The 15,318-nt window shown below is 42.1% G+C and overlaps 1 protein-coding gene across 2 annotated transcripts; it reads right to left on the bottom strand.

Annotated features, from left to right (window-relative positions):
• Positions 1-206: 206 nt before the first annotated feature.
• On the bottom strand, positions 207-14,339 carry LOC132156128 (serine/threonine-protein kinase H1 homolog). Of its 2 annotated transcripts, none has more exons than XM_059565002.1 (3): positions 14,032-14,339; positions 11,226-12,370; positions 207-1,309 (listed from the first exon to the last, which is right to left on the bottom strand). In XM_059565002.1, the coding sequence occupies exons 2-3, from the start codon at positions 12,174-12,176 to the stop codon at positions 992-994; spliced, it is 1,269 nt and encodes a 422-aa protein (XP_059420985.1). In that variant the 5' UTR covers positions 12,177-12,370; positions 14,032-14,339; the 3' UTR covers positions 207-991. The 2 variants fall into 2 exon arrangements, with proteins under 2 accessions (XP_059420985.1, XP_059420984.1); XM_059565001.1 differs by having other exon boundaries at positions 14,052-14,339.
• Positions 14,340-15,318: the final 979 nt, after the last annotated feature.

The raw sequence follows: 15,318 nt of genomic DNA, 5'->3' as shown, positions 1-15,318 counted from the left end.
TGCAACTTTTTATCTCACAGTGGCTTTTTTTCTTTTATCTTGTAATTCTGAGTGTATAAAAAAGACCAAATTGTAAGACAAAAAAAATGCAATACATTTTTTTTTTTAAACAAGCTTTCATACCCTCATGTCATTTCTAAACCTATATGACTTATTGATTCCTGCAGACTATGAAAGAAAATTATGAAAAGGTTTTTTTTTTTTTTTGTTATTTTTTTGGCCATACAATTAAAGTCAGTGAAGTTTACTATTGTTTTGGACCCCACTGACTTGGACTCATTGTATGGACAAAAACAGTTCTTCAAAATATCTTATTTTCTTCTCTTTTCGTGAATAAACGAAGACAGAATTTTCATATTTGTGTGAACTACCCCTTTAATGCTCATAACTAAACACCCACAATATTAAGAGTTTACAATGTGTGTATCTTTGCAAATGTGATATATACGTGGTTACTTCCAAAGCAATTACCAACTATTTGATTCTTACCTTTCCATCATGTTCAAAGTGATATTAAGGCACAATAAACTATCACATGTTGATGTGATTTGTTGCTAATAATGAATAAACAGCACGTTTCCCCCATTAGAAGAGCAGTCTTCCAGTGGGTACCATAAAAAATAATTCACAGCAAAAATCAGGAAGGTGTATTCTTTCTTAATCCTTCCAGCAACTTCTGTTAAATTTCTGTTCAACAGATACAATCAGGTAAAAGGCTGAATGAGATCATTTCCAAGGAAAATACATCAACAATAAATAAATAAAACAATCACATAAAAGGTAATAAACAAGAGAGAAACAGCAGAAAAATAGAAAATGAATGAAAGTTTAGAAGGAGGTTTTCTGCTAATTGGCTCTGTGGTGATGGAGCAGGAAGTTGACAATCTAAGTTGAGGCACAATGTTGCTCTGCTCCGTTCCTGCATCTGTTCCGATGTTTTTTCGTAAGGTACACAAAGTCTTGTCTCACAGTCTTGTTTGTCACGTCGCTCTCAACTGCTGCACTGCTGCTGGTAACGGCGATTAAGTTCCCGCAGCTCCTTCTCACGAACACGTCGTGCCTTGCTGGACTTCGTGGAGCGGCTGGAGCGAGTGGACTGTGCTGATTTGGTGCTGTGGCAGCGTGATGATGCTCTCTTCAGGAGGTTCTGGGAAATGGACCGCTGCAGGTTCTTCATGGAGGAGGAAGCAGCCATGCTGACAATCCAAGGATGTTTAAGTGCCTGGCCCGCAGTCAGACGCTCAGTGTGATCCACTGTAAGGACACGGTCAATGAAGTCCTTCGCAAGATTGGAAACACTTGGCCATGGCTGTCAGAAAACAGAAGAGAACAGAAAATAGCTTCAAGTTATTCAGACATTGCCAAAAGATTCTATACAGTGACCAAAAGTTCAAAAGTTGCAGCACTTCTGTATACTGTACATGACAACATATTACAAACCCAGCTAATAATATATACAGTTTATATATATAAACTATCATTCAAACGTTTTAAATAAAAGAAAGCACACCAGGGTGACCTTTTAAGCTCACCATGGCTGCATTTAGTTAATCAGAAATACAGAAAAAAACAGTAATACTGTAATATTGTACAATTTCTATTTGAATAGATTTTAAAATGTAATTTATTCCTTGTGATGGCAAAGCTAGATTTTCACTAGCCATTACTTCAGTCTTTAGTATCACACGATCCTTCACCATTCTAACACTGATCTGGTGCTCAAAAGACATTTTCTTCTTATTGTTATCTATTAATATTAATTTATGATTCTGATTCTAACATTGTGTGGAAATTGTGATTATTGATATTTTTCAGGATTCTTTGATTAATAGAAAGTTCAATAAACACTGATTTTTTAACTTTCTATTTCGTGAAATAACCCTGAAAAGAAAATCTGGATTCACGGTTCATAACATTATAAATGTCTTTACTGTCACTTTTGATCAATTTAATGTGTTCTTGCAGAATAAAAGCATTGCAGGGACCCCCAAACCTTTGAACAATAACATAATACTGTACAATACAATACAATACGATGAAATACAATATAATAAATATAGTTGATTTCTGTATTTTATAATAGATGCATATTTTTGGATACCCATTTATGCCCAGATTGGACCTTTGCTAATGTTATGATGTGTAACCAGCTTTTTATTTATGTTGTCTGGAAATACTCAGATGTCAATAAGAAAGAAACAAACAAAGACCAGTCAATTATAGCAATAGTCAGTATTGAGGAGCATAATTCCAGTTCAATGAAAGAGAAAGCAAAGCACACTTCCTGAACTGTATCACCTGTGCCAGGACTGGCTAGATCAACACGAAGGTTTCTGCAAATCAAAATGTACAAACTAGGTACTTTAAGTTAATTTTTCACTCTTCCGATACATCTTTAGACTGACCGTGCAGGTCCTGGTATGTTATGACAACTGGTCAAGCACTAGCAGCTCTATAAGCAAGAGAGAAAACAAAACATCGCTCGTTTTTGTTGGTTAGCATGACTCCTCCAGGGCTTTTCCCTGCAAAGCCCACATTCATCTTGTCTATGACTCACAACAACAGAGAGGCCCTGACGCACACTCTCTGGCAGGAACTCTGCGGCCTTACATCACACGCTCATGCAGGGGGTTACTGCGGGATAAGACATGATGGCAGGACTGCGCTGGATATTGTCCAGCTAACACAAACATACACACACACACTCCAAATTACATGCTCACGCAATCACACAAGAACATGCATGCAAATACACACAAAACACAATACATAGAGGCAAGCAAATAAACACATTCAGAAACCCAAGGTCAAAGACAAAACGGTTGGCAAAGGTTTCAAGTGTTTGAAAAGCACTTTGTGATGAATAGAAACAGAACACACTAACAGACAGACAGACAGTGGCAGGACTTTCGTAGCCTGTTGTTTTTTGCCTTTGAGATGGTGCTTTGTAGGGAATATTATTTTATTATTATTAAGGAATGCAGTTCTGAATGAACTGGGTAAAAGTCTCATGACCTCAAGTTGCTGTACAGTAGCAGTTGACAGATATTTTCAGTGTGGCACTGTTGTTCTTCTTCTAGAGAGGATTTGATTGGGCAAAAGCTTGAGTAGCGCAGAATGAAGAAGTATTTTATTCATTTTTTTTTTTACCAGAAAGAAAGACTGCAAATATTTGCTATTGGCTAATTTTATCAAAAGCATATAGATGGCCTTAAAATTAATAGGTATGGACTACATGCCATAAAGTTTTTGTCTCCAGACACAGACACATTAATATATGTCATGCAGTGCCAAGATCTTAACGCAAAGAAAGATTTGAATGCCATGCCTGCTTCCATGGCAATTTTTATAACAAGTTGAAATACTATAATAGAACATTTAAAAAATCGATACAATGTTTTATAAAGTTTGCTTTAAGCTTAATTTTCTTCAGACATGTTTGCAGAGTAATATTATTTCCTAGGATAACTTAAATCAGCACAAATGAATAAAATATGTTGAAGAGATGCTAGACTTTGGAATGTACTGTAGAACAAAGGAGTGGATTTCTTTTTTGTATTTCTAATTTCAGTGATACAGTTTTGCCGTCATTGTTCTACACTTTCTATCTGTAAGAAATCAATAATATTATGCTTTAAAGTAACACTAAAAAAAAAACATTTTTCCTGGAGTCACCCATTGAGGGTCGGACACATGAAACTACTGGACTGTACACTGTACAGCTGTGATACATAAACATATATATATACATATATATCATTAACCAAAATAATAGAACCGTCAACAATGAATGTGTGGTTAAATTAAGGAATATTAAATGAAAACCTCAGGGGGCAAACATTTTAGGTCCAAGGGGTTTGGCTAATAAAAACGTTAAGTAATCCCTGTTCCTGTGGAATAAGCAAAAAGAGAGTCTAGTAAAGATACTGTCAGGAGAAAGCAGGCTGGATTCAGGTGCGGGTAAACTCAAGGCTTTATTCACAAAGCGGAGACAGAGAAGAAAGAGTCACGCTCCACAGGTTTCACTCGCAGTGACAGGATGAACAGCAGATGAGTCACGTTTCACAGGATTCACTCGTAGTGACAGGATGAACAGCTGAAGCTACTAGGAGCTCTGGCCTTGTAAGAACTAGAGCAGAGAAATAAGCCAAACACACAGGAGCCTGAGGACAAGACACGACAGGGTGAGTACAAAGAACTGCTAGATGATCGGAGCTATTGGAACGAATAACAACAGTCTGACAATAGACAGAGAAACACAGGGAATAATAAAGGGGAAAAAATTAGAAGGACATAGAGAACAGGTGGCGAGCAATTATGGTTAACAACGGGGAACAAGGGAGGCGGGGAAAACACAAACAGGCAGACGTGGTGAGCTGTCACCATCCCAACACACACCCACACCAAAAAGACAGGTGATTAGCCCAGAGACCCGACAGTACCCCCCCTCCCAGGAGCGTCACCTGGCGCTCTAGGAAGGGGCCTACCTCGATGCCGCCGGAAGTCCTCAATCAACGAACGGTCCAGAATGTCCCGGGACGGCACCCAACACCTCTCCTCTGGACCATACCCCTCCCAGTCCACAAGATACTGAAACCCCCTGCCGCGGCGCCGCTCATCGAGTAATCTCTTAACCGTATAGGTAGGAGATCCATCCACAAGACGAGGGGGTGGGGGGGTGGGGCGATTGCAAGCAGGATTAAGGGGGGAAGAGAACACAGGCTTGACCCTGGAAACATGAAACACCGGGTGAACCCGACCAAGAGTAGGAGGGAGCTTGAGCCTGATCGCCACCGGACTAACCACCTTGGTGATGCGGAAAGGCCCAATGAATCTGGGTGCCAGCTTACGAGAAGGCGCCCGGAGAGGCAGATCCTTGGTAGAGAGCCAAACCCGTTGACCACACACATAGGTAGGAGGAGAGGACCGGCGATGATCAGCTGCAGCCTTGGTTCTGTCAGAGGCTTGGACCAAAATCCTCCTGACTCTCTCCCAGGTGCGACGGCAGCGCTGGACGAAAGCCAGGGCGGATGGAACCGCTGCGTCGGGTTCCTGTGATGGGAACAGAGGTGGATTATAACCAAGAGCACACTCAAAAGGGGACATACCTGACGCGGCCGCAGGAAGGGTGTTGTGGGCGTATTCTGCCCAGGAGAGCTGCTGACACCAGGAACTCGGATTGTTGGATGCTAGACAGCGGAGCATTCTTCCTAGATCCTGGTTGGCCCGCTCACACTGCCCATTGGTCTGAGGATGAAAACCAGATGACAGACTAGCAGAGGCCCCAATCTGTCTACAAAATTCCCTCCAGAACCGGGAGACGAACTGGGGACCCCTATCAGAAACCACATCCACCGGTAACCCGTGGAGACGGAAGACGTGATCCACCACCAGTTGGGCGGTCTCCCGGGCGGAGGGTAGCTTGGGCAGGGGAATAAAATGAACCGCTTTGGAAAAGCGATCCACCACCGTGAGAATTACAGTGTTTCCCTTCGACGGAGGAAGCCCAGAGACGAAATCAAGGGCAATGTGTGACCAAGGACGGGAAGGGATAGGGAGAGGATGCAGTAGACCATCAGGAGGGCGATTGACAGGCTTACTTTGGGCACATGGGGGGCAGGCCAACACAAACTGTCTAACATCTGCGGCCATAGTAGGCCACCAAAAACGCTGTCGGATGGCAGACAACGTTCTCCGAATACCTGGATGGCAGACTAACCTGGATGAGTGACCCCACTCAAGGACCTCAGAGCGCAGCGCAGCCGGCACCAGCAACCTGCCCGCCGGACACCCTCCCGGCACCTGCACCCCTCGACCGGCCTCCTCAACTCGCTGCTCGATACCCCACGAAAGAGCCCCGACCACCACCCCCTCAGGAAGGATGGCCTCGGCCGCAAACTCCCCCCCCGGAGCACCGAACAGGCGAGAGAGGGCATCAGGCTTGGTGTTCTTTGATCCCGGCCGGTACGAGAGGGTGAAATTGAATCTGGCAAAGAAGAGCGCCCAGCGGGCCTGACGCGAGCTCAGCCTCTTGGCCGAACGGATGTATTCAAGGTTCTTGTGATCCGTCCAGACCAAGAAGGGCTGCGCTGACCCCTCCAACCAATGACGCCACTCACCCAAGGCCAATCGTACCGCCAGCAGCTCTCTGTTGCCGATGTCATAGTTACGTTCTGCAGGGCTGAGACGACGAGAGAAGAATGCACAAGGATGAACCTTCCCATCATGGAGGGAACGCTGAGATAGAACTGCGCCAACCCCAACGTCAGAAGCATCAACCTCGACAATGAACTGGGCCTCCGGATCTGGAACCATCAGAATAGGTGCAGAGACAAAACGGGACTTTAAAATGTCAAAGGCTACCTGCGCTTCCCGGTTCCACCTGAAAGACACCTTAGTGGAGGTTAAGGCTGTCAGCGGTGCAGCGATCTGACCAAAATTCCGGATGTAACGCCGGTAGAAGTTGGCAAAACCCAGGAAACGCTGCAGAGCCTTCCGGGAGTCAGGGACCGGCCACTGGGCAACAGCTTCAATCTTAGCGGGATCAGGCTTGATCCCCTCCGTAGAAATAATATGGCCAAGGAACGTAACAGACTCAGCGTGGAATTCGCACTTCTCCGCCTTGACAAACAACTGGTTCTCTAGTAACCGCTGGAGAACCCGTCTGACATGCTGGGTGTGTAATTGGAGAGAAGAAGAAAAAATCAAAATATCATCCAAATACACAAAGACAAATTGATTAATCATGTCACCCAACACGCTGTTGACGAGTCCCTGGAAAACGGCTGGAGCATTGGTCAGACCAAACGGAAGAACCAAGTACTCGTAGTGTCCCGAAGGGGTGTTAAATGCCGTCTTCCACTCATCCCCCTCCCGAATGCGCACCAAGTGGTAGGCGTTGCGCAGGTCTAACTTGGTGAAGACCCGAGCTCCCTGTAACAATTCAAAAGCAGAAGACATTAAAGGTAGGGGGTACCTGTTCTTGATAGCAATGTCATTCAAACCTCTGTAATCAATACAAGGGCGCAGGGAGCTGTCCTTCTTCTGAACAAAGAAAAACCCTGCACCAGCGGGAGAGGAGGAATGGCGGATGAGCCCAGCCTGAAGTGACTCACGTATGTCCTTGTCCATGGCCTCTCTCTCTGGACCTGAAAGGGAATATAAACGACCCTTAGGCGGAGAAGAGCCCGGGAGGAGATCAATGGCACAGTCGTAGGGGCGATGCGGAGGTAGCGAGGTGGCCCGGGCCCTACTGAAGACCGCCCGAAGATCATGGTACTCCGCCGGAACACCAGTCAGGTCAGAGGGATCCTCCTGAGGCACACAGACGCTCCTGCTTCTGCCGTGGTGTAAGCCGTAGACGACCCAACTGCATGGGCTCCTCCTCCGAGGGCTGTCGGCTGACTAAACTGGCTGAAGAGAACTCTAGGTGGCGCCACGGGGCGGGTGTTTGCCGTTGTTTGCGGCGCCGGCTGAGACGACCCTCAATGCGGAGCGCGAGACTAATGAGCCTATCCAATTCCCGCAGGAGCTCTATGGCCGCGAGCTCATCCGAAATGGCGAAATCCAACCCCTCAAGAAAACGAGCGCGCAGCGCGCTCTCATTCCAGCCGCATGCCGCAGCTAAAGTCTGGAACTGGATAGCATAGTCAGTCACGGAGCTCCTCCCCTGAGACAGTCGTGATAACTGGGCCGCCGCCTCGTCACCCTGAGCAGAGCGATCAAACAATTTGGCCATCTCTTGACTGAAAACCGCGAAAGTGGCACAACAGGGAGCCCGCGATCTCCAAACGGCGATACCCCATTCGCGGGCACGGCCCGAGAGGAGTGTAAGGACGTAAGCCACCTTGGTCTCTTCATTAGCGTAACGCCGGGGCTGCAGAGAAAACACCAGCGAGCATTGGGAGAGAAACGCTTGACAGGCGTTAGGATCGCCATCGTAGACCGGCGGATTGTTGGCATGGGGTTCGGACTCGTGTGACATACCGGTGTGAGGAACGGGACCCCGGCTCGTTGCCTCTTGCTGAAGATCGTCCACCCGTGTGAGGAGTTCGGAGACTCGGGCACTGAGAACTTCCACATCCAGTGTGGTGGTGTTGAGCTGAGTGGCATGCTGCCCGATCAACACTCCCTGTTGAGCGAGAGCCGCGCGAAGCGGACCAGATCCCGCTGAATCCATAATATGGTCAGACTGTTCTGTCAGGAGAAAGCAGGCTGGATTCAGGTGCGGGTAAACTCAAGGCTTTATTCACAAAGCGGAGACAGAGAAGAAAGAGTCACGCTCCACAGGTTTCACTCGCAGTGACAGGATGAACAGCAGATGAGTCACGTTTCACAGGATTCACTCGTAGTGACAGGATGAACAGCAGATGAGTCACGTTTCACAGGATTCACTCGTAGTGACAGGATGAACAGCTGAAGCTACTAGGAGCTCTGGCCTTGTAAGAACTAGAGCAGAGAAATAAGCCAAACACACAGGAGCCTGAGGACAAGACACGACAGGGTGAGTACAAAGAACTGCTAGATGATCGGAGCTATTGGAACGAATAACAACAGTCTGACAATAGACAGAGAAACACAGGGAATAATAAAGGGGAAAAAATTAGAAGGACATAGAGAACAGGTGGCGAGCAATTATGGTTAACAACGGGGAACAAGGGAGGCGGGGAAAACACAAACAGGCAGACGTGGTGAGCTGTCACCATCCCAACACACACCCACACCAAAAAGACAGGTGATTAGCCCAGAGACCCGACAGATACTGAATAATAAACGATAATAAGTCAGTCAATATGAAAAAAATTTATTAATTCATAAAAGTGACATCAATTTGATTATTATTTTATATTTTATACTTTTTTTTACATTTTATATGACCAAATCTATTTAAAATTTTGTTACTGAACAACAAATTGAGAAAAATATTGAAAAATATTGAGAATGTCTGCACTCAATAAAACTGCAAAAATACGTTTCCTAGTAAACATTCCACCCCCAGCTGTCACTCAGCAGACAAACAGGTAGTGCTGCCCCAAACTCAAACCATTTGTCGAGTCAATGTTGCTATGCCAGGCCGCTCAAACAAAAAAAAAACTGCCACAGACCCCAGCGCTTGCACTTTTTCGGGGAAATCATTCTACAAATGGCTTTCTTATTTGTCTCTGCACAAATATAAGCAAGCTGGAATAGCAGAAAATATTTTACACACGTCAGCTTTAAACTAAAAAAAGTTTAACAATAATAACACATTTTAATGCACTTTTTAATGCATGCAGAGGACATTTAAAGACGAATACTGCACATTAACATCAACATAACATACAAAGCAACTGTATTTCCAAAGAGCTTGTTCATTTGCAAAACCAGTCAGCCAAAAACAAATGAATCATTATGTACAGAACAATGCTAATGAGCCCAACAACATAGCATGATACAAATACCGATGGGTTTAATAAAACCAAGTAACATCAAGCATCTGCTTTATTGCGCTTCTAAATCTAATCGAAAACATCTGCATTTCCAATCTCCCAGCAACCCTTGTTTTGTACATACATGATCCACATTGCTCATATAAATCTCATATATATATATATAGTTCACACCTACAGTTCTTACATAACTAGTGCAAGAACAGACATTACTAAGGTAACACTTTACAGCGAGGTCCCATTAGTTAATGCATTACCACACAATTACATTTTTAATGTTAGTTAACTGTTCAATTGTTAGTTCATGTGAACTCAGGTTCATTAAATAATATTAACAAATACAACTATTTTTTTTATGAATTATTAAATATAAAAATTAACATTTACAATATATTCGTACTTTTCATTATTAGTTGATGTTGAAATGTAGTTAACTTTATGTGAACAAACATAACCTTATCATAAAGCAGCTGTTCTCAATTCCAGTCCTGGCGACCCACTGCTCCGCAAAGAATATTTGTATAAATGTCTATGAAAGATCTGTAACTTTACCTCTGTAAAAAGCTGTTTTTAAAGCTTTAACTCTATGAGACGTGAAGGCTTTTAGTTGTGTTGTGTGAGACACAAGCATGATAAAGTTTAAATAATACAAGTGTTACCATTTAATGAGACTGATCTCAAATATATAAGTACATTATTATCTATATGAAGCTTGCCAGTTTAGATTACAAACATTATTAAAGATTCTGCATGCATATTTTCTTCATGCAACATGTAGAATGTGTACAACAGATGCATATCATCAAAATGGTAGTGGACTAAAAACCTACTTTGCTCACACAGGCTATAATAACTTCTCACCCCCAAAAAATAAAGATTTTTAGATTATTTTCCCTCCTTGTTACACATGTTGTGTTCCCGGTCCCCTACGAAAAATTCATTTCTCAATATCCTATATCAGTGGTTCTCAATTCCAGTCTTCTCGTATCACTGCTCTGCATATTTTGCATGTCTCTCTTGTTTTAAAACACCTGATTCAGATCATCAGCTCATTTGAGAGCTCCATGAGTGAACTGTGTTCTGTTTGACATGGTCCCTACACGGTGATAACTGCTCTCTACTACCTGCACACATTCTTCGGCATCTTCATTCACAGATTTGCACTACACTAGTGCCTGCAGCGCCTTCACACACAGATGAAACTTACTGGAGAAGTGTGAAATGTGAAATAATATACCTCTGTAAATAAATACAATTTAAATTCAATCTCACACACTTTAATGCCCTTTGAATGGAACATATACACTCCCTTCAAACTGGAATCATGGTCGAATATCCTGTGAAGACCACTTCGCAGGGCACTAACATTCAAATAGAACAAATGTCTGAAGTGATAAGAGATACACAAAAAATGTGCAGAGCAGTGGTAAGCAAGGACTGGAATTGAGAACCACTGTGCTATACTATTACCAAATAATAGATTGAATCTTTTTATTAACTTGTTTTCTTTTAATAAGCACAGGTTTTGTATTTCTTTTTCGGAAGTCATTGATCACAGGCCTCACGGATCTGAGCGCTTCAGTTTTTGAGTGAACACTGCCAAAATTATCCACAAAAAAAAAAAACTATTTCCCCCACACAAAAATGTAGTTGCAATCAGCTCAGATCAATGAAGCCTACAACCAATAAGTTCCTAACCTGTGCTGATTCAAAGAAAACAAGTTGATATAAAGAGAGATTCACACGCATTTTTTAAAAGGCCGGCACACAGGGTTAAAATGGTCAGACTGTTCTTACCTCCCCGGAGAAGCTGTATTTCCCTTTGAGGATCTGTCGGTACAGGCGCATGCGATTGTCATCCTCAAAAGGCATGGTGCCACTGAGCAGTATGTAGGAGATGACTCCCAGTGCCCACATGTCTACTGCATTAGTGTACGGCTTTCGCACGAGTATCTCAGGAGCGATGTACTCAGGTGTTCCACAGGTAGTCTTCATCAGGCATTCGTCTCCTTTCTTCCGTGTGCTGGCCAAGCCAAAGTCTGTGATCATAATCTTGGAATCAGCACCAGGATGGTAGTAAAGCAAGTTTTCAGGCTTTAGGTCCCTGTGCGTGATGCCCAACGTATGGAGGTACTTCACCCCATCGAGAACCATCTGCAGCACTCGCGTGGCATCCCTTTCTGTGAAAGAGCCACGGGCGATGATGCGATCGAACAGTTCTCCGCCGGTGGCCAGCTCCATCACCATGTAGACCCGCTCAGCCGTCTCAAACACCTCCATCAGTTGAATGATGTTGGTGTGGCGCACCCGTCGCAGCACGCAAAGTTCAGATTCACATACTTCTCTGCCCTCACGGTAGCGAGTCTCGATCATCTTGATGGCATATGGCTGCCGTGTGCTTCTGTGTTCCACTCGTACTACCCGACTGAAACTGCCCCGGCCTATCAAAGCTTTGATATCATACTTAGCAGTCACTCGAGGGTCAAATTTGGCCCTGTATTTGGCTACTTTTTTCCGGTGTGGGTCAGCAGGCTCCGTCTGACTGTTAGCTGGAGGAGGGGACTGGCTCACCTTCGCAGCAGCCTGGCTTTGACCCTGAGGGGATGGCGAGCCTGTTTTCGTCCCGCCGCCATCACTTTTAATGAAGTTTTTATAGACATCAGTCTGATGTGGCTCTACTTTTTTGACTAAGTCAAGTTGGACATCAGCGGGTGGCTCTGGGAGGACTTTGCTCGTCCTGCACCCCATCACATCAAAATCCTTCCTTCCTGGTGCCAGCAGCACATCCTCAGCTCCCAGGCAACATCCAATCGGTGCACGGTGCAGTGCCACACCAGAAAATGCCACAAAGGGACACGTCCAGTCCCACAATCAGTTACCTCTCCAAACCACAATCCAGAATTGCCTGAAATCCAGTCAATGTCAATCACAAGAAAGTAAATCTGAAAAAAAAAAATAGTATTAATTTCTTAATACTTAATTCTGTAAGAAATCTACTTAGAATAGACTACAATGCATATAACGCATTTATATAAAAGGGATAGTCATTATTGACATTTACAAACCCTTAAATTGTTCTAGTATGAGTTTCTTTCTTTTCCTGAACACAAAAGAAGATGTTTTGAAGAATGTGGGTAACCAAACAGTTTCTGGTCCCCATTTTTCTTACATAGTATTTTTTCCCCACAGTATGGAAGTCAATGGGGACCAGTAACTCTTTGGTTACCCACAGTCCTCAAAATATCTTTGTGTTTTGCAGAAGAAAGAAAATCATACAGGTTTGTAATAACCGAGGGTGAGTAAATAATGACAGAATGTATATTTTGGGTGAACTATTCCTTTAAATATATAATAATGTATTTTGTGAGCTGTTCCATTTCAGCTCATGTTTGATATCAAGTGTGAACAGAAACAGTTCATGCTGATATTGGAGAATAAAAAGTTTCTGTTGATAACAATATCGTTTTTTGAAATTATATACTGTCAATTATATAATATAACACAAATCTGTCTTGGTATTAAATAGGAATAGTGTATAGAAAAATAAATGTAACTGAATAATTGTTATTAAATAGGCTAGCTTGAATAGAAAGTGAATATCACATGTGTACACTCCTGGCAATAGATAAATAGAAAGATAAGACAATATTATAACAACTATTATTTCTGTGTATAATAAAAACAAATATTGTTGTTAATAAATGCAAGCAACAGTGAATAAACATAAATTAAATATAATTTAATTACTGCTATTATTGCATATGTGCGGACGGCTGGATAGATAGATAGATAGATAGATAGATAGATAGATAGATAGATAGATAGATAGATAGATAGATAGATAGATAGATAGATAGATAGATAGATAGATAGATAGATAGATAGATAGATGTCCAACTAATGGTCGACACAATGTAGCCTACAGATATTAAGGACATTTGTTGGCATAAGCGGCATAACATTTTTCGGTAACCGTATATGTAACGTTAATCGTTATATTGCGTTTAACCGCGTTAGATATCGCTAAAGGTCTGAAAGGGTGATATTGGAGATGTTATGATATGTGATTTACAGCGCTGTGTAATAACTGTATCTGAGAAAAGAGAGGCTGGTAATAAACTGAATAACTGTAATACCACAAATCATATTAGCAGTATCATAGCATATCAGTTGAGAACTTTATATTGTTAAACAGTTAAACTATAGACCGATCCTACAACTGAACTTTACCACAAAAACATTCCACTGGCCCCCCACAAAGACTCAAACTGAGACACTTGTTCACTTCTTCGTCGCTCGAAACAAACTTCAAACACCCTCCTTATCTCCGTTATCCGCTACAGGCCTCAACGTAGCGAGTCATGTTACAAAATTTGTTATTAAATCGTGAAAATGCATGAAAGTGGACGATATAGTGGACATACCCCCCAACAGGACAAAAAAAAACCCCGTCAAGCACAATTCAACTGTTTTCTCGAGGCTTGGATCAAAAAACCCGAACTTAAACGCCAGGGTTTCCGTGATTTTGCAGATTTAACGACAACGGTATCCATTTAAAAACAAAACCGTTAACTTTTAAAGTCCAAACAGAGTTAAAAATGACCTTAAGAGGGGTTTTCTTACAGGCGGTGGTGGGAGGAAGAAGGCGAGATTCCCAGCGCCAGCCTCTCCACTCCAGTGTCAGCTCTTTTCTTCATTTCACCGTGTTTCTAAAACTTTAATCCTGTTAGAAAGATAGTACCTCCTTAGTTTTTTGCTAACATGAATATCTTGTGTCCAAAAATAATGGTTGTTAACGTGTTTGTATCGCTTGAGGGACGAAGCAATATGAGAAGAAAATTATGAAACTGAGACCGCCTGCTTGGAAACGGTGTTTTCGGACTGGGACCACCTTTTTTCCTGACTCAGTAACTTAGACCTTTCTTTCTCCCACTTCTCCTTTTTTTCGGGGGGGGGGGGGGGGGGGGGGGGTTGCTCCTTTCTTTGACCCCTGCAACAAATATTGCGAAGTCCGAATCATAAATATGGCCGAGAAACCTCAGTGTGTTATGTGTCTCCATCATGTGTTGTACAAATAACAATTGATTTGTATAAAATTGTAAGATATGTAAAGGGCATGCTGTTTTGATTGTAAATAAGTTTTGCACACTTACAATGCTATAGAATGAATAAGGCATAACTGACGTCTTTGTCATAAATACAGGTTAGAATAAAAGCAAACAAAGTCCAATCTGTAATTTTGATTACATTTCTGGACCAAAAAAAAATAAAAATAATAAATAAAAGGGTAACGTTATACTTTACAAAGGTATCTAAAAGTTGATTATGATTATGATTATTTTTTCCCAAAAAAGAATGCAGAATTTACTTTTAATAGACACTTTTCATTTATTATTCATTTACTATTTATTTTAAATGATTATTAATTCATAATATATTTTTTATGCAGCTGGGTTTGGATAGTTACTTTTTTAGCCTATAAATAGTTAAAAACAGCGTGTGTTACAAAGTGTAATTATTCCTATAATATATGCTGTAAATATGTAATGATAAAAATCTGTATCATTTTGCTTCATTTGTTAGTTAAGGTGTCATTTAAACAAACTAATTATTGCGTAATTTTACACATAAAGACAGAATTATTTAACCTTTTCCTTTCCAATATATTTTTTCGGTATCGGTACGGTTCTGATCCAGGGGACTTTTATCTTGTACAAATCTTTTTCTCTGACCATTTGGCATGTAACGTAGCTTGCTTCATATTTTTTCGCACGTTCGCAGTGTTAAAATATGAAAACGTACATATGACTGCCAAATTTCTTTAATTAATTTAAAACAGCCACCCCAATAGATTAAATGTATTGATGAATACTTCTCATTTGGTTTTTAC

This window comes from Carassius carassius, chromosome 13, assembly GCF_963082965.1.
Source record: "Carassius carassius chromosome 13, fCarCar2.1, whole genome shotgun sequence".
In the NCBI taxonomy this organism is placed as follows: domain Eukaryota; kingdom Metazoa; phylum Chordata; class Actinopteri; order Cypriniformes; family Cyprinidae; genus Carassius; species Carassius carassius.
This window is presented reverse-complemented; position numbering and strand designations above follow the sequence as displayed.

Bases quoted from the DNA above. Each gene is read 5' to 3' on its own strand.
- LOC132156128 (XM_059565002.1), bottom strand. From the start codon at position 12,176: ATGGGGTGCAGGACGAGCAAAGTCCTCCCAGAGCCACCCGCTGATGTC. The intron at 1,310-11,225 runs GTAAGAACAGTC...GTTTTCTGACAG, and splicing joins AATACAGCTTCTCCGGGGAG to CCATGGCCAAGTGTTTCCAA.